This window comes from Sceloporus occidentalis, unplaced genomic scaffold, assembly GCF_023333645.1.
Source record: "Sceloporus occidentalis isolate IW3139 unplaced genomic scaffold, rSceOcc1.0.p SCAF_3, whole genome shotgun sequence".
In the NCBI taxonomy this organism is placed as follows: domain Eukaryota; kingdom Metazoa; phylum Chordata; class Lepidosauria; order Squamata; family Phrynosomatidae; genus Sceloporus; species Sceloporus occidentalis.
In genome coordinates this window covers 98,697,049-98,717,474 of record NW_028316983.1, presented here as the reverse complement: position 1 = coordinate 98,717,474, position 20,426 = coordinate 98,697,049, and the positions used below count along the sequence as shown (strand labels likewise).

The 20,426-nt window shown below is 41.8% G+C and overlaps 2 protein-coding genes across 3 annotated transcripts in view; one reads left to right on the top strand and one right to left on the bottom strand.

The window, feature by feature from the left end:
- Nucleotides 1-20,426, top strand: part of TTLL7 (tubulin tyrosine ligase like 7) — a 202,131-nt gene that overhangs the window by 31,849 nt on the left and 149,856 nt on the right. The gene's annotated exons all lie outside the window — the stretch shown is intronic.
- The window catches only part of PRKACB (protein kinase cAMP-activated catalytic subunit beta), a 90,717-nt gene that overhangs the window by 46,711 nt on the left and 23,580 nt on the right, over nt 1-20,426 (bottom strand). The window contains exon 1 of one of the 2 annotated variants that reach the window (XM_089515547.1): nt 294-480. The exons of the other annotated variant lie outside the window; for it this stretch is intronic. Within the exon in view, the coding sequence (XP_089371673.1) occupies nt 294-480 (187 nt within the window). Of the gene's footprint in view, nt 1-293; nt 481-20,426 lie in introns of those variants that run through there. 2 annotated transcript variants of the gene reach the window in all.

Sequence of the window (20,426 nt, the reverse complement as noted above, 5' to 3'; positions counted from 1 at the left end):
AATGTAAGGCCAATAAACAACTACAGGCTGGGATCTTATTGCTTTAGAAAACCAACTTGAAAGAAATATACATTTAAAGTCAAGGTGAAAGTACGTAGACAAATAAAGTGACAAAAGAAATCTGACCGGTAATGTGTACTCCGTAACCTGCCAGCTCTAAGAAACAGAACTACACACTTGGATCCACCTGCTGATCATTTAATTCACCAGTTTAGCTGTCAACATTTTTCTATATTTAGTATGCAGTGTTTTGAAGTTTGCCATTACAAACCAAGTAACCTCCACACACTTACTTGATCTCTCCCACAGTGCAGCAGGTTCAGAGAAATGAGGAGACTCATTTTCCAGAGCGACTTTCAGTTCATTTGAGGAACCCTTGGAGTGCCTGTGAAAAAGTCTGTTGGCAAATCCTTCTAGTCTCTGCAAAGCATTAGCAGTTCCTGTGCTTGGGCTGCCCTGCAACTCCCTCTGAGCAGCCATCTATACACATTTAGTCTGTATGTTGAAAGCAAGGAACAACTCTGAACTTAAGAATTTAACTTAGAAGCTAAGGACTATGCATGTGTCAGACTTCCTGTATGCAGTGTGTTAAAGCCACAACTGTTGTTCTGCTTCCTGTTAATATAAAACCAACCTCAAGAGCTATTCTCAGCAAAAGCCTCTTGATATCAGCTCAGGGTGGTGACAGGAGGGAGGGGGGAGTGCCCTGTTTGCATGCCAACTTTCCCTCCTTCCCAGACCAACCACATGATGCTGAGAACAAATGCACTTGTTAAATTCATAAGGGGTACTAGAAAGCAGATCACACAAATACACATGTATGTATACGCATAAACAGATATTGCATACCTAAGAGTTAGCACTTCAATTTAACATTTGTATAATCATCAGTACTAAATCCTACAGTGATCATCTGATCTATTATAGTGTAAGAATAAGAAAGATGTCTTTGAATGTATTCATGTGTTAAGTAATTAAACACTTACAGTTCTAGGCTATGAGCCACATATAAGTAACCAAACTTGAATGCATAGGTTATGTTCACTTTGCAGTTCAGAGCAATTTAAATCAATATAGTGCATACGCGCCATACATGGACGCACCATATGCAGCTTTCAGCTTACGTTGAAGCTGCATTGTAACAAAATGAATGGAGCGCACACCTGTGAGCACAAGTCCCATTGTATTCAATGGGGCTTGAGCACACACATTTTTTGCCTTATGTGGGGGAGGTGGGTCTGGAACGGATTCCCCCATGTAAGGTAAGGGCCCACTGTAGTTCATACCAAAGTGGGGAAGAAAAGATGAAATATCAGCTCATTTGAAATACTGGAAGGTTTCTATAGATACCATGGACTACTAAAAAATAAATTAAAAAATTGAACGAATAGCTCCAAAAGTAAACCATGTCTCAACTCAACATGAAGCCAAAATGACTAAACAGAAGTATGCTTTGGACATATCGTGAGACAATGTAGAAAAGATGGTAATGCTTGGCAAATTAGAAGAAAGTAGGAAAAAGGGAGACCATACTACTGGTAAGAGCTGTTTGATAGTCAAATACACTGCCTTGGAGTGTGGTAGAGTCTCAAAGTCTGGTGGAGTTTTAAAACAGAGCCTGTGTCACCATCCATTGGGGTTGCTCTAATTTATTCCTGTGCGGCAGGGAGTTGGACTGGATGGCCCATGTGGTCTCATCCAAATCTGTGATTCTATGTGGATTGATCCAATCAAGGAAACCATGGCCCTGAGTTTGCAAGATGTAAGGATGACAATTGATGACTGGGGACTCTTGGAGGTCTCTCCAAGGTGACTTGATAGCAAACAACAACAACAAAAATGAAGATGAAACACTTGCTAGAGCAGCCTTTCCAAAGCTGATGCCCTATGGAAACTTCAGACTTTAATTCCCATCAACTCCAACTAATATGTCCAACTCCATAGCAGTTGAAGTGCATAATTTATGGAAGGCTTACACTGGAGTGGTGATCCTAGAAATCTGGTTACTTTTTCTTTCCTACATAAAAGCAAATATGTTCATAAAATACAAACATCTCAGAAATTAAAAAGTACTTAATTTTAAATTACATCTCATTTATATTATCTAGTTTCCTTGCAAAATTGCAAGGAAATATTGCTACATATAGAAATATTTGGGACAAAAATATTATATGACATATTAAAGTCAACCCATAAAAGGTAATGGACTATATTTAGCAGAGCCACTGTGGTGTACTGGTTTGGGCACTGGACTATGACTCTGGAGACCAGGGTTCGATTTCCCTTTCAGCTACAGTAACTCACTGGGTGACCTTGGGTGACTCACTCACTCTCAGCCCCAGAAACCTCATGACAGGTTTGGCTGCGAGTCCGTCCACACTAGGGCACTAATCTGGTTTGATCCCGCTTTCAGGGCCCTGGCTCAAGGTTGTGGAATTCCGGGAATGGTAATGGCACCAGAGCTCTGCTACCAACTACCATTCCCAGAATTCCACAGCCTTGAGCCAGGGCCCTGAAAGCAGAGTAAAATCGGATTAGTGCTCCAGTGTGGATGGAGCCTTAAAGTCACCATAAGCTGGAAATGAACTGAAGGCACACAGCAACAACAACAACAAGGGCGGTGGGGGACAGAGGGAATCAAGGGTAAGGTCTAAATTAAGATACACAAAACCCAAACCAAAACATACTAGATATACTGTACACATAATCTCCCACTTCAGTCTTTAGAAGAAGTTTTACTACAAAGGGAAGTCTTTTGGATTTATAAGTTAAATACTTGTTCTCTGGCTGCTTTAAATGATGGACCAGGTTTGTCTGTTTATTTATTAGTTCTTATACATAAGGTTTTGTTTGGGTTTAGGTCTTTTTAATTTTATTCATGTCTTTAAGTATCTTAGATATTAGGCCTTGCTTCTATGGTTCTCTGTGGACCATTTATACAGTTATCAGTTGTGTGGTTGTGTGTGTGTGTGTGTGTGTGTGGGGATCAAAAATGTTGTATTTTGGGAAATGAATGGAATACTTTTTATCACAAGGTTTTACTTACTCAAAATGCTAGAAACTGTGTAGTATGAAGATTTTATATAAGGCAATCTATACAATTATGCATGTACATCACCCAGACCTAAGTAGTGCATGCTTGTAGCAATAATACACTATAGAAGAGTTTATTTCAGTTTTGGATTAAACTGCGTATCTGGCATATTACTAGCCTGGTCCTAAAATTGTGAATGCATGAGAATGTTTCTCTCCAAATAATGCACTTTGTTTTATTACGTCCTGTTTTCATTTCCCTCGATCTAATAATGGTAATATTTTGTTAAGTTTTATTATAGATGTTGTGTTATGGACCATAAAACTTATTTAAAAAATTCCCCAATTTCTCAAACAGCAAAAACTAAGGCGGGATACAGACCGCCATATAGTACGTCTTCTATACGTACTAGGGTTAGGAAGGGGCGGTGCTTCCGCACCCCCCTAACCCTAGTACGTATAGAATACGTACAACATGGCGGCGCCCCTTCCACATGGGGGCCGCCATGTTTACGTATCGGACGCTGAGCGTCCGTACGTGTCGCGGCGCCTATGACGTCGCGAGTCCGCGCCAGGCGCCTCGCGACGTCATAAAGGCGCCGCAAAAAGAAGCTCCGAAATGGAGCTTCATTTTTGCTCTGCGCGGGAGCCGCGCGGTTTGGCTGCTGCGGCTCCCTCGTGGAGCAAATGGCGCCGGCGGGAGACCGCCACAAAGCGGCGGTCTGTATCCTGCCTAAGATATGATAAGGTGCAGTAGTTTGCAGCTTTATGTTTACTACAACATATACTCATAATTCTGCTTATCAAACTCAGGCTTTCATCTTTTCTGATTTGATAAATATATATAAAATTGTAGAATTTTATATGAATTACTGTATGAATTTTAGGAGCTTTTATGTTTCCAAAGCAGCAGAACAAGTTACTTTCACTGGCCATAAACCCATGAACCCAGTCAAGATCATATCTCAGTGGACATGTGCAAAATGGCACTGTAAATAGATATGTTCTTTCTAACTTTTGTATCAATTAATAGCACTAACAGTTAACATGTTTATCTGCAGGGAATACTGGGACAAACGTAGTCCAATAACCAACTTTATTATTCCCCGGACCGAAAGAACTCAACTGCCTAGATAGGCCCAGGGTTCCTTGAACTTGTGTTTCTCAAAAGCAGCAGCAGCAGCAGCAGCAGCAGCTCTTTGTGACCCATGTCACAAAGAAGGCTTTATTTGAAAATGAGAAAACTCTCAGCAGCAGTTTGTAAAATGGTATCGAAAGTAGGCTTGCCATCACCCGGCTGCCCCCGTGAAATTCACGGATTGGAGGGTTTAAAACGTTTCCCGCCCCTTTTGCCCTTTCAATCCCGGGTTCCTGCTGACTCCAGGCCAGATTTTAGCAATCCCCAGCCAAGACTTTTGACTGACAGGCTCTGCCTGCCTGGAAGAAGGCAGGATTGGCTCCTTCCCCCATGTGACCCCCTTAGTCACACCTCCTCCTCCTCCTCTTCAGCCAAGATGTCTGCCTCCAGGGAGAAGGAGAAGGAGCATGGCAGGGGCTTCCTGGCCTGGCAGCCTCCCTTGTCCCCCAGCCTCCCTCCTCCTCCTCCTCCTCCTCTGTCCCCAAGGGCTCAGCACAAAGGCAAAAGGCAGGCACTAGGGACTCCCTTTAAAGTCCCTTGCTTGTTTGCCTTTCCTTTGGGGCTCCTCTCTGCTCTGCAGGTGGCTATGGTTTCTAGGGAGAGGAGGGAGAGAAAGCCCCACGCCAGTCTGTCTCCTCCATCTAAGGCAGCCTCCTCTTCCTCCTCCTCCTTTTCTTCTCCCTTCTTCTTTTTATAGACTGTCATTTGTTTATACTCTCTAATCTGCCTGTAGGTGAACCTATCATGTGTTTTAAATTGGGATTTGGTCATTGTGCTGGCCAAATGGCCGTAATAAAGTTGTTATTATTATTCTTATTATTATTTCCTCCTCTTCTTCCTCCTCCTCCTCTTCCCCTCTTCCTCCTCTTCTCTTGTAATTGTGTAGAGTTCCCTTGGCATAGTTTCTTCAAAGGAGGAGAGGATTGCCTTTACTTTCTCCTAAGAGGCTGAGAGAGTGTGACTTGCCCAAGGTCTCCCACTGGGTTTGCAGGGCCATTCTGGCTCCTCCAATTCTCTAGCCACCAAGCCAGCCCCCTCTTCTTTCCTCCTCCTCTTCTGTTGTTTTTGTTGTAGCTATTGTGTGCCTTCAACTTTTTAGATTGTAAGCCCAAGGGCAGGGAACCGTCTTAACTAAAAGGATTGCATGTACAGCGCTGTGTAAATTTACAGCGCTTCATAAATAAAGGTTAATAATAATAATAACTCCTTTCTGACTTATGGCAGCCCTGCCTGGATGTGGAAATTGTAGTTTGCAGAATGACTGTGGCACCAGAGACTTAGAACTGAAAAGCACTTTGAGACCATAATAAGGCAAAGCTATCCTGGGGTTTCTTAGCAAGATTGTATTCTGAAGAGGTTTGCTGCCTGACCTATCATCTCTCCTTGAGGCTGACAGAGTAGGACTTCCCGATACTCTATTTGTTAATTCCAACCTTTTGGACCTTCTAGTATTGTCATTATGATTCTTCACATGGTCTACCTTTCAGGATTACACTTATCAAGAATGTTCACACACATTAAAACATTCTATGCTAACAAATTGGACACACAAGTACAGTAACAGCCAAAACCTACTATGCAGTGATACCTGTATAGTACCAACCAAAATGCACAAAATATATCATGCAAGCTTTCAAAGCTCCACTGACATCTTCATCAGGCAAAAGTGTTAAAAATCCAACAGAAGCAAGCAAGCAAGAAAGAAAAAATGATAGTGTAAATGTGCTATGTGTGTGTGTGTGTTAGAATTGTGTGTGTATGTGGCCAGAAAGGGAATTACATTCCTGACATCTGTCCAGGAATAATGTCAAAATGTACTCCATTTTGATCATGCCTAAGAAACATGCATTTAGATTAACATTTTTTAAAAATCACCCATTTTTTTTGCGTGTCCTCCATTTTTAGAAATGTCCTACATTTGTCCCGGTTTGGAGGTCCTGACTTATGGCAACCCTAATCGAAAGTTGGGGTGTCTGCTGCTTAAAGGTAGAACAAAGTTTAAAAACACACACCACTGTGTATGCTACTCAGGCACGCCCAAAGTAGCTCTTGGATCTGTGCCTACTGGTCATAACAAATATAACATCAAGAACACAGTTAATGCATAAGAATGTAAAGATCAGTTTAGGACTAACCGATACTCTCTTTCTTGCCATCAGAGTTTTTTAAAGCCATTGAGGAAGTCTTTCTTTAGCAAGACAGCAGTGTAAAGATGAGGCAGCAGTGTTTCTATAAATAACATTGCCAAGAGGAAGTTGTTGCCATGGCAGCGCCGGCCACATTTCTATTTTAAATTCAGAAGATATCTGCTGGCATCTACTGACCAAACGTTAAAAATACAACCATTTGTACACAAAGCTGCCCTGTAAATTCATCTATGCGAGGACTCTGGAGACCAGGGTTTAATTCCCACTTGGCTATGAAACCTTGGCCAAATCACATGCTCTCAGCCTCCGGGGAAGCAATGGCAAGCCTCCTCTGCGCAAATTTTGCCAAGAAAACCTCATGATGGGTTCATCATAAGTTGGAAATGACTTGAAGGCACACATAACATACACACACAGAGAGAGAGGGGGAAATTCCTATCAAAATACAACATGCTAGACCAGTGATACTCAAACTTTTTACCCTTGGGCACTCCACCCCCCCTTTACATCTACATGTGGATGTCACACACACACACACACACACACACACACACACAGAGAGAGAGAGAGAGAGAGAGTCGAAATGGTATGTGAATAAAAAATATTTTGTTTATTTAGTGTGGATATTTTCATTCACACATAAAGATATATTCATATTTAACATGATATATGGAAATAACATTGTTCAAACTAGAATAGTTCCATTTAAGAAAATTCAGTATTTAACTCTTAAATGTTTGGGAAGAGGTGGTGGAGGAGAGATCAGGGCTTCCAAGTCTCACGCCACCCCACTGTCTGAAAACCACCATACATGGGCTGGGACCCAAAACATGATACATGAGTTGAAGTCACAATCTTTTGTACAAAGGGAGAGGGGTCCCTAATTTTTGGAGCTTTCCTATGCCTGCAGCCCATGCATATGCCAAAGCATTCACCAACTTGCAAGAGAGAAATTTTCACTGGGCGAGTGCTTAAGGGCATAGCTGGAAAGCTCCATTCCATGAAAGGAATGTTATGTCCAGGGAATGGAAATGTCCCCCCCCCCAATAGTAAATAAGGACTGCACTAATGTCCAAAATCCACAAAATAGTAATACCTTTATTGGAACAACGACAATGTACAAAATACATGATGCAAGCTTCTTCATCAAAGGTGTTACAAATCGTACAGGAGAAAGAAAATTAATGACAGTATTGGAATTGAAGGCCTGCATTTTGTCAAGATGTTTTTGTTATTTTCAGTTAAGATGATATGGAGGGATATCCGTATAAGCAGAGGTCATTCCTCTGGGAAACAAAAAGTCGTAAAGACCAGGAAATAAAATTGAAACCCCATTAGCAACACACAAAAAGGCCCTTGGTACTCTCAAGGAACCCTCAACAAGGGTCCAAAACATACTGCAGAAATAATCCAGACTACTTTAACTGCCCTCGCTCAACACTAGAGCATTCTTGTGAGACATTTAGCCTTCATTATCAGAGGGCTCTGGTGCCACAATAAACTAAAATTCCCAGGATTCTGTAACACTGAGCAAGGGCAGTTGAAGCAGTTTCAAACTGGATTATTTCTGCAGTGTGTTTTGGACCAAGGAGTATCAATTTATATAGAAAAGCAGCAGTCAAACAATGGTCAGAATAAACATCTAACTACTATTTCCAGGGCCTTATACACAGTTGCAGCAAAAACGTTAACAATTGCAGTATTTTCCATCACTGTCCAGAAACAGCTGTGTCCTGTTAAACAGCTGAGACACAGTCTTAAATCAAATACCTTAAAGAGAACCTCTATAACCACATTAAGCAGTGTTTACATTGCTCAAAATTTTAGGTAAGTCTATGCATCTAAGTATCTAGCACTATTAACACATCAAACATCCATCCATCCATCCACCACTTTGTTTATATCCCGCCTTTCTCCCAGGCTGATGCTCAAGGTAGCTTACAAAAAGAAAGAATACAATAAAACACATATAAATATACCAAAACCAAGATTAAAAGAGTATTAAATATCAACTGAATTTAAACCAGTTAAAATCTTACTTTAAAACAAATTAAAAACACTACAGCATTATAAAAGTCATTTTTTTGGTTAAAAATCAGTTTCCAAAAGTTGGCTGGAAAAAAGAAAGAAAGAAAGAACCTGTTGCTAAAAGGAACAAAGAAGAAGCCATCCTACCTTCCCCTGGGAGTGAATTCTAAATTATGGGAGCAGCCACACAGAAGGTCTTCTCCCATGTTCTCACCAGCTATGCCTGTGAAGGTGATGGAACAAAGAGAGATGCCTCTTTTGCAGACCTAAGAGTTCAGGCAGGCTCATCTGGGAAGATATGGTCTTTCAAACAACTTGAGCCTAAGCCATAGGTCAAAATGGGTGCGGTACAGACCACCCCTTTGGGGCGGCCTGCACCCGCCCCTTTCTGCAGAGGATTGGGGCCAGGGCAGCTATACTGGCAGCCCCTGCGGCCCCAATCTGGCACTTTTCCAGGCCATGGAGAAGCGTCAAAATGCCGCTTCCCCGTGGCCTCGAAAAGGGGTATCCTTTGGGCTGTGTGCCCTCGGACACCCCGACAGGCACAGCCATGGGAGAAAGGGACCGCCAGGCCCCTTTCTCCCTGGCTTCGTTCCCGTGGCAATTTAGTTGCCATGGGAACAAAGCACGCTCCCAAAAGGAGCTGTTTCAGAGCTCATTTCTGCGCCGCAGCTAGGGCGCCACAAGCGCCCTCCAGAGGCATAGTGACATCACACACATGCCGGTTTGTGTGGAGGTGGCGCGTGTGTAACACCATCGTCACACACTGTATATGGACGTCGTGCCTTCAAAATGGCGCCATCCATACAAACTAGGGCTGGCGAGCATGCAGTTGCTGCGTGCTCCCAGCCCTAGTTTTTGACTTAGGACGGTGCTTCTGCGCCGTCTGTATTGGGCCATGGGCACTTTGAATTGTGTCCAGAAACAGACTGGCAGGCTGTGGAGCTGTTGCAACAAGGAAGTTGTGTGCTCCCCTTCACATTTCACCAGGGGGGCGGGCAACTTATCATGTAGCTTCATCTCTGAAAATATTATAAGTTCAACACCCCACATCCCATTATTAACTAAAATATCTCATATAATTTTGATGGCAATTTGCCAGCACTGTTGTTGTTGTTGTTGTTGTTGTTAACTGATTTCAAGTAGATCTCGAACCATGGGGACAGTGTGGGTGAGACATCTCCAAGACTCCTTGTCCTCCACTGCTCTGCCTAGATCCTGTAAACCCATATCCATGATGTCCTTAATAGAATCCTTAATGTCCTTAATTTAGCATGTGGTCTTCCTCTTTTTCTTCTTCCCTTCACCTTTCCTAATATTACTGGTTTTTTTCCAGTGAGTCCTCCCTTCTCATTTTGTGCCCAAAGTACAACAGCCTCAGTTTTGTCATCTTGGCTTCCAGGGAAATCTCTGGCTTGATCTGTTCTAGGACCCATTTGTTGGTCCATCCACAGGATCCTCAGCACTCTTCTCTAGCTCCACATCTCAAATGCATTGATTTTCATCCTATCCACTTTCTTCACTGTCCAGCTATAACCTACATAGTTATAGGGAATACAGTGGCTTGTATGATTCTAACTTTTGTGCTGAGTTGTATATCTTTGCATTTTAGGATCTTTTCTAGTTCTGTCATAGCTGTTGTCCCCATTCTTAATCTTCTTTTGATTTCCTGGCTGCAGTCCCCATTTCTATCAATGTTTACTCCCAGGCATGAGAACTCTTTTACCACTTTTATTTCTTCATTGTCTAGGTTGAATTTGTCAAGATTCTCAGTTGTCATTATTTTTGTTTTCTTTACGTTCAACAGTAGGCTTGCCTTTGTACTTTCTTCTTTGATCTTTCTTAGCAGTTGTTCCAGGTTTGGGAGGTTTTCTGCTAGTATTATGGTGTCGTCTGCGTATTTTAGATTGTTGATATTCCTTCCTCCTATTTACCCTCCTCCTCCTTTGTCCAAGCCTGCTTTTCTTATAATATGTTCTGTATATAAGTTGAATAGGTAGGGTGGTAGTATGCAGCCTTGTCTGACTCCTTTGCCAATTGGGAACCATTCTGTTTCTGCATGTTTTGTTCTGACAGTAGCATCTTGTCCTCAGGAAAGATTCCTCATCAGGCATTCCCGTGTCTTTAAGGGCGTTCCATAGCCTTTCATGATCTATGCAGTTAACGGCTTTATTATAGTCTACAAAGCACATGCTGATTTTCTTTTGGTGGTGGTAGATGTTTTCTTTTGGTGGTCATTTAGTATTTTTCTAGTAAATTAAAATTTTCCTCTAGTTAGAACATGAGCCACATTGGGTCCATCCAGGGAGAAAGGTGGCATGCAAATGAAATGAAATTAATAAATAACACACAACACTTCTGCACTAGCCCAGCACTGCTTAAAGTGGTGGTCCTTGGACCTGGCAAGTTTCCAGAAAAGAAATAATTGAACCCAGTGGATGTACATTTAATGCTGGTCTCTGGGGAGAAAGCAGTTGTCCCTTTTTATAATCCATGTTCTCTATTTGAAGTTTGGGATGCTTTTCGTTTTAGAGAGACTGAACAACATACCAAAAAGGCCCTAGTTTTGAGAATGGCCTCTTCAAGGAAAAAGAAATGTGTGCATCATATAATTTATGAATGTGAGCAATGTGTTAATCTGACAAAGAAATGCATGGCTAACTGAAATCAATATCTTCATTTGGTATTTATTTAGAGTTCAAACTTGTTAATACAGGTTGAGTCTCCCTTATAATGCTTAATACCAGAAGTGTTTTGATTTTTTTAATATTTGTATACACTCAATGAGATATCTTGAACAAGTCTAAACATGAAATTCACTTATGTTTCATATACATAAAGTCTGAAGGTAATTTTATACATAATATTTAAATAATTTTGTGCATGAAACAAAGTTTGTGTACACTTAGGGTTGCCATAGCGCCGGACCTCAAAACCGGGAAAAATGTAGGACATAATTTTCAAATGTAGGACACACAAAAAATGTGTCCTACATTTGAAAATTCTGTCCTACATTTTCCTGGCGATCGCGGCGGGGAGCAGAGGCCAAGCGGCGAGGGAAAGCCTCCACTTAAGGAGGCTTTCCCTCCCCGCCTGGGCCCCGCCGCGATCGGAGGCCAGGATCGGGGCCTCGCCTCGTTCCTGCCCCGGCAGGGACCAGGAAGGAGGCGAGGAGCCGGCGGCGATCGCCAGGGCCTCGCCTCCTTCCTGGCCCCAGCGGAGACCAGGAAGGAGGCGAGCAGGCCGCCGACCATCGCCGCGGCCTCACCTCGTTCCTGGCCCCCGCAGGGACCAGGAAGGAGGCGAGGAGCCCGGCGGCAATCGCCAGGGCCTCGCCTCCTTCCTGGCCCCAGCGGAGGCCAGGAAGGAGGCGGGGAGCCCGGCGGCGATCGCCTGGGCCTTGCCTCGTTCCTGGCCCCCGCAGGGACCAGGAAGGAGGCGGGGAGCCCGGCGGCGATCGCCGCGGCCTTGCCTCGTTCCTGGCCCCAGCGGCGGCCAGGAAGGAGGGAGGAGGCTGCAGGGAGGCGGGGAGGTTGGCGCGGCTGCGCCCAAGAGGCGCCACCTCCCTGCAGCCTCCTCCGCCTCAGGCCTCGCTGCCCTCCTTTTCCTCCGCGTGGCCATGCGCGGGGGAGGAGGAGGAGGGCAGCGAGGCCCCAGGGTTGCCTAGCAACCCCGCTGCAACCGGGCTTTTCCCGGTTTTTGGCTGCACCCGTGCCGTGACCGGGCAGGTGCAGCCAAAACCGGGAAAAACCCGGTTGCAACCGGGTTATGGCAACCCTATGTACACTGTACCATCAGAAAGCAAAGGTATCATTGTCAGCTATCCATGTGGACAAGTTTGGATTTTGGAGTATTTCAGATCTGTGAAGTCTGGATAAGGGATACTCAACCTGTAGCTACTTCCTACATGTCAACACTGCAGGTTGTGAATTTGAATCATCCCTTATTACTATTTTGAAAATCTGGCAACACAAGTTATAAAAGTTGCACAAGCAAGTTCACTCATGCAACATCACCTTTCCCCTTCTCCATAATCTTCCACAGATTTTGTCCCCCTCACCCACTGCAGCAGATTTTTAGGGAACACAGGCAGCTGCAGAAGACAGGGATGCTGTTCTCCCTCTGATCATTCAAGGTTACAGATGCAATGGGATTTAACCTGGTTAACAATAGCAAGATTTTTTTGGCCAAACTAAGGCTGGTGATCAGCTTCAAATCTTGGTTTGAAATCCAAATTTGATACACTCTGTTTAGCATTACCCATGCTTGACATCATTTTCTGCATACCCCTGAGCCATAAGTAAGGGCAAAAGGGTATTTGCTTACAAAAACAGAGGGCATTAGGAACAGTATCATGCAGTCTGATTTGGTTCTATTAACCCTAATTAGAAGTGCAAGAACATTACAGCTGCTCTGACCCAGAAGGCAACTTTCCACAAATCCCTTCCAAACTGCAATATTTGACACGATTCACTAAGTGCTCAGGCAAAACCAAGTGGACAAACACTGAAGCCATGTTTGTAACACATGAAATATCTGATTTGTGAATAGCAATGTTTAGGGCTGAAAACCTTAATCAGATTAACCAACTAAAGCTTTTGTCAAGATTCAAAATGTGCTCCTGTGGTTGCTGACGTTATTCTTTCTCTATTTATTAGATGAAAGAGAAATGTAGAGATCGTTGTCCCTTCATCACCATGTCCCAAGCTAGCACAATGTTTGCTTTTCAGGGTAAAACTACAATAGATGTTTTAACAATCAGAATCAAAGGAAAACTAAAGCAGACAGTGCGTATGTAAAACCAATCTATATTTTCCACAATCTTGAAAGGTGTTTAATTTTTAACCCATTTGATGAACTTCTAAAATGAAGGGTGTGTTGTATTCTCAAAAGGATCATATTTTCAGAGCTAGTTTTATTTCTATTTGGGTGTACAGAGGAGAACTTCCTTAGCTACTTCAGGTACCCACCACCATGTCTACCACCTGTCAATTATTTTAGGCTGAAGAGTAACTATGTAAAAGTTTTGGAGAAGTCAGTATACTTAAGAAAACTAGTACAGTCAGCCTTTCTTATATAGTAAATGGATTTTTTATACATGGATTCAAACATCCACGGTTTGAAAATGTTCAAAAAAGTATGAATTTCAAATATCAAAAGGGACACCATTTTGCTATGTCATATTTAATGGGACTTGAGCATCCATGGATTTTGTTATCCATGGGGGATCTTGGAACCAAACCCTAGTGCAGTGATGACGAACCTATGGCACGCGTGCCAGAGGTGGCACTCAGATCCCTCTCTGTGGGCACATGTGCCATCATCCCAGCACAGTTTGTTACTAGAAAGCCAGAGGGACATGGCACTTTGAAATAAATAAGTGGGTTTTGGGTTGCAGTTTGGGCACTTGGCCTCGAAAAGGTTCACCATCACTGCCCTAGTGTATAACAAGGGTCCACTGTACAGTATTTCTGCATATTGAAATGTTATATGCAAAAACTTTAAAGAAGCCTGAGTATTACATTATGGTTACTGAAGAGCCCCTCTAAGTTTTTAATTGCCAATATTTTAAGACATATTCATTTTTATATTCGATATATTTGAACTGAAACTTTCAAATCCAAAGCTATGACCTGAGAAAAGAGGATTTATACAGACATCAGACATAGAATTTTTTTTTATTGGATGATTAAGTTCTTTAATAGGACTGCAAAAACCTTTAGGCATGGGTCTCCAGCGAACCTTAAAGAAACCCAAGATGGACATATATAACCAGACTTCAAAGATATCTTCAAATAATATTCTGAAAAGATTAACTTTGATTATATATGTTCAATATATATTGTAGCTCAAATCCTCAGGGGAAAAATGCTTCTCACATTCACTAACTGCTTTCCTTTATCTTTGAGCTTCAAAAGATTCTCCATTTTCTGTAACTATATGACAGTTACAGTTGGATAAAATATTGGGTCACAAATATGGGTCATCAATTCAGGTCACAGACTTTCCTCACTTATAGCACAGTGAATCCACCATATCCAAAGCAGCCAAATATCCTATTTATATGCAACTATCTATAGCAATATGTAATGTTATGCTGCCAAGAGCATGGAGATAATCTTCTGTTAATGTGAAATGTGTTCGTATAAATAGAAATTAGAGGGGAGAGTATTCAGAACTTTGCATAAGACATTTGTGTATGATGTGACAAAACTTAGCACAAATGGATATTAAATATGTAAACAGAACTCCTAAAAATTGCACAACAACAACAACAACAATGCCCTTTTCACTAAAGATGGAACTGGCGGTACATCACAATATATACAATAAAAAACACCACACTATAAAATACTGAAATACTGTAATAATATACTAATATGCTAAAAACAAAAACAAAATCTTCCTGCTATCTAATATATGGCTATCTAAACAAATTCTAGCTTTTCTATAGGACAATGGAAATACTTTAGCAGCTTCAAAAAGCAGCTTGACAGAACTAATATCCAGTACTGACCAGTCTGTTAACAAGCTTTCCTGTGGTGCAAGGAAGATTAAGTGATTTTTCCTGCCCCATCACAAACCTGCCGCAGAGGACCAGAAGATCCTTTAGAGTAGACTTGGGATACTTGCAGTGGGATCCATGTAGAGGAGTGGCTAGTACTGAGTGCAACCATTGCTTGTACCAAGGAAATGCAAAGAGTGCTGAAGCCTTAGATGCCATCATGCAGTGAATTATAGTGGAGTTTATTTTATAATTGTATACATATTAGTTCACAAGCCAGCACTTAAGTCAGAATCAAATCTGATGAATGATGTTGAATAAAAAAAGATAAATTTGGACAACAGAGGCATACAGGTTGAGTATCCAGAATTTTGAAATCTGAAATACTCCAAAATTCAAAACATTTTTCATGGGTGCCTGAGATGGATTGCTTTCTGATTATTCACTGTGCATAAACTTTATTTTATGCATAAAAGTATTTAAAAATGATGTATACAATTATCTTCAGGCTATGTACATAAGGTGTACGTGAAATATAAACTAATTTCAAATTTAGACTTGAGTCCCATCTCCAAGGTATTTCATTACGTTTATGCAAATACAGTCTGCCCTTCGTTTATGTGTGGGATTCCGCCTATGCTCGAGCCCCATTTAAATGAATGGGGCTCATGCACGTGGTGGCAAGGGAGCACTATGGGCGCTCACGCCTTTACCTCTTATGGGGTATGCCACCTCTTTTCCCAGCATGGCTTTCAGCATATGACGTGGGTGTACTGTATTCAAAAATGTGAAAAATCCAAAATCCAAAACACTTGTGGTTCCAAGGGAACCTCAACCTGCCCAATGCAATGCAATATAAAACAACAATCTGATACTATTTTGGTGAAATTTTGAAATTTCGCCAGAATACACCATAATAAAAATACAGATAGCACAAGTTTCATTGGTGGTTGGGAGATAAGAGATATCAGCTATAAGAGATATCAGTTATGTAATCTTGATGAGATTGATGAGTAAATCAATACAGTACCTTTTTTACTTAGCCAGGTAAAGAATGAGAAATAAACTTTTCCTTAACTTCCGCCCTGTTCAACAGAGGTGTAATTTTTTCTCTCACCTTGCTATGATCAATTAATAGGAAGGTGGTGGCTAAAAGAAGAATGTCACAATTCTTAGTAATCGGTACAGTAAATTCTAAGCTCTCTTGTTGGTCAGGAGTTATGAGACATAGAGATAACAGTCTGTCCTTGAGCAAAATGAAGCTGACACTGGAGAGCTGTGGGAATGGAAGGATGCCAGTTTCAAGATCAAGAGCCATATGGTGGTGGTAGGAGATCTCCTGCTGTGAGGAACAGAAGCAGTGGTGTAGGCCTGACAGTATGCCTCAAGAAGTGTGCTATCTTTCTGGAACAAAGATCCGCAATGTAACAGATAGGGTGACAATACTCATCAACCCAACTGAGCATTACTTCCTCCTTCTGATTAATGTGGGAACAAATGATACTGCACAATATAGCCTTAAACTTATTTACATGGGTAGGAAGCTGAAGGACTTTGGAGCACAAGTCATAATTTGATTACTCCTTCCTGTTGAAAGCCACAGCCCAGAAAAAGAGAAAAAGTCTGGAAGTGAACAACTGGCTCTGGGGATGGAGCCACCAGGAATGATTAAACTTCATGGTCCATGGTCTGTACTTACCTGAAAGAGGACTTCTGGCAAGAGATAAGACTGCACCGCACAGCAGTTGCCAAGAACGTATTTACTATGAATGCCACAAACTTGATGAGGAGAGTTTTACATTGAGTTATATGGATAAGGGAAAAATTATTCCAAAGGGCAGGGGAACAGCAACTATGGAGGACATAGCTGAATGATACAAGGAAACTGGGGCAATAGTACAAAAACCCACCGAAGGAAGATGGGACCCAATAAGATAACAACTGAAGAGAATGACATAGATGTCTCTACACTAATGCAAAACATGGGAAATAAACAAAATGAACTTGAATTCAACACAGAAGGCAAATATGATTTATAGGCATCACTGAAACCTGATTGGATGAGCCTCACTATTGAAACATGGTAATAAAAAAGTGTAACATATTCCAAAAGGAAATGAGCAGTAGCATCATTATATGTCAAAGATATATATGCCTTTGAGAGGATCAATGACTGAAAACATGAGAAACAGGTTGAGCATCTGGGTAAAAATTAAAGGGGAGAGAAACAAGAACAATATATTGTAGGGATATATCTGCTATAGATTCCTCCAAGTTGGATTGAAGACTTGGGTGACTTCTTCCTATAACAGATGGACAAACGTTAATAAAGGATAGATACAGTAGCAATGGGAGACTTCAACTACTCATTTGTTAGAGTCAAAACCTGCCAAGAATTTTTTCTCGCTTACCTTGCTGACATTTTCATTTCAAAAAGGGATCACCTATCTTGGACCTGATCCTAACCAAGAGGGAATAACTGACCAAGAAGGTACTAGTAGTGGGTTTCTAGGATGGAATGATCAATTTTCTAAGGTTTTGTTATACAGAGGAAAGGGGAAACCCAATGTGTCAAAATGCATTCTGAATTTTAAGAAAGCTGGTTTTGGTAAGTGTAGGAAAATACTTGGCAAGATTCTATAATCAGGAAGGCTTGAAGGGAAGGGAGTTCATACCAGACAGATTTTTTTCTTTAAAAAAAGGTACAAGATATTTAAGGCACAATTCCAAATCATACCAATGAGAAAGAGAAGTTATGGGCATCCAAAGAAACCAGAGTACATATATAAAGAACCTCTGGACAAGTTGAGAGTTAACAGAGACATATACAAGAAATTGGGAAAGGGGGTAATCATTGAAGAAGAATGCAAACTAATAGACAATACAGTAGGCCCTTGGTATCCCCAGGGGGGATCCAGAACGTACCACCTGTGGATACCAAAATCCACAGATGCTCAAGTCTAATTTTTCCTAATTGCGGTGCAACCATTGGCCGCACTGCCATTAAGAATAATGGGATTGAGGTCCCGCCTCCCTCCCTTCCTTTCTTCACCTCCCTCCTCCTTCTTTCTTTCTTTCTTTCTTTCTTTCTTTCTTTCTTTCTTTCCTTCCTTCCTTCCTTCCTCCCTCCCCCCAGCTTGGCTTCGGGGGCAGAAGCTGGAGGGAGCTGAGACTTGAATCTCGGAGCCCCCCCTACCCCAGCACTTGGGACAGAGCCTCAAGGCTCCATGACCCAAGCCCTGAACGCAGCAATGGCTCCCTCTGGCGATGGGGCTCCAGCTTTGAGTGTTGGACCACAACTCTGGAGACCAGGATTTGATTCCCAGCTCAGCAATGAAATGGACAGTGTGACCTCAGGCAACTAACATGCTCTCAGCCTCAAAGGAAGGTAATGGCAAACCTTCTCTGAACAAATCTTGCCAAGAAAACCTTATCATAAGTTCACCTTAAGGTCGCAATAAGTTAGAAATGAAGGCACACAACAATAATAAGAAAAATCCATCAAAAGCCAGCCATGCAGAGGTTACTAGACTGTCATACCAACCCAATTAAGTCTTTATCTAATAGGCCACAGTTTCTTTCTTGATCCTGAAGCTGTCCAACCTTAATTTCCCAATCAGACCATTACAAGAAACTGTGGTTTAGCAAACCAAGAAGTGTTTGCTGAATCTGGGCATATAATAGGAAGAAGGTATTCATTCCACTATGGGACCAAAGGCAGCTTACAAGTTTAAAACAAGTTAAAGCTAAAATCAAATGAAAACAATTAAACAAGCTATCACATTAAAAGAACATTAAATTTAAAAGTACAGTTCAAGGTCCAGGCACCATATGATGGAGTAAGTTCCTGCCACTAGTCCCAGCTTCTGTCAACCTAGAAGTTTGAATCATGTAAAAGTGCAAGTAGATAAATAGATACCACTTCGGTGGGTAGGTAACAGCGTTCTGTGTAGTCATGCTGGCCACATGATCAGAGAGTTGTTTTTGACAACGCTGGCTCTTTGGCTTAGTAATGGAGATGAGGACTGCTCCCTACAGTCTGATATGACTAGACAATCTTGTCAAGGGGGAACCTTTACCTTTATCATTAGAAAACCCAATAAGGATACAAATGAAGGACTCCTCCCCAGAAAAAGACCTTGTTGCACAACCAACCAATCACCAAATGCTTGTTTACATAAAAAGGTCTTTACTTGCCAGTAAAAGGAGAGAAGGCCAACTTGTCTCCTGTGGAATCACTTCCACAATCTGAAAGCAGCCACCAAGAAAGCATCATTGTGTGTTCTCACCAGACATATTCTGTGACACGGTTGGGGCCAAGTGAAAGCCCACCCCTGAGGACTGTAAAACTCAAGCAAGACCATATAGAACAGTGGTCCTCCAGATGTTTTTGACTTCATCTCCCAGATTCCCTCATCATTGGCCATGCTGGCAAAGGCGTCTGGGTGCTGAAGTCCAAAACAGCTGGAAAATCAAAGGTTGAGAACCTCTGAAGAGAGACTTTCTGGACCTAAGTTATGTAAGGTTTTATATGTCACAACCAGCACTTTAAAATATGTCAGGAAATGAACTGGTAGCCAGTGAAGCTGTTTCAAACAAGAAAAGTATACATGCCCTATAACTAGCCTTAGTTAGGATCCTGGCAAGAACATTTGCAGTCACTGAAGTTTCTGAACAGTTTCTAAAGGCAGCCCCACACAGAATGTATTGCAGTAGTCCAAGCAGGATGAAGCTCTTATCATTGTAGCGACATCTGACATCTCCAGGAATGAATGCAGCTAGCAAACTAAATCTTAACCGTGCAAACACTCTCATCCACTAGATATTTGGGCTTCCAGGCTCAAGATTGACTCTAGGAGTACATCCAAACTGTGACCATACACTTCAGGAGAAGTGTAATTCCATTCGACACAGGCTGAATCACCATGGATCACTCTCACTATGCATCATGCCACCACCCTCTGAATATGCCAACCACAGATGCAGGCGAAACATCAGGAATAAATTATTCCAGAATGTGGCCACATAACCCAGAAAACCTACAGAAAACTATTACTTCTCCATTGTTTCATACAGCATGGAAGATAAAACATAGCTCTGAGGGACTGCACAGCCCAGTGTCCACAGAGTCTAAAGACACTCCCTCCCCCAACACTATCTTCTTTTTTGCCATTGTAAAACACTAAAGCTCTGTGGCAAGAATGCTTAATGTCTCACAAAACTATATAAACTCTGTTATGATGGAGCCAAAACTTTTATGGACATAATTGCCTTCTTGCTGTTTTTGCTTTCTAATCTTTCAGTTCACAAACCATCTTTTCAAATTCATTTGCCACTATGTCTTTCTCCATCACATATAACTATTTAAACTGAAGGTACTAATTCCAATAGGACATAGGATATTTTAATCAAAAATGTATTTCTATCCAGTTTAAACACATTCCATTTAATATACATGTATCAAATTTAGGTCCATACATACATAGAATACCAAAGGGAGGATTATCCATGTCATGGTAGTTTTGCATTCTATGCATATTTGTGAAGGCTGGGCAGTGAAAAAAGCTGACAGGAA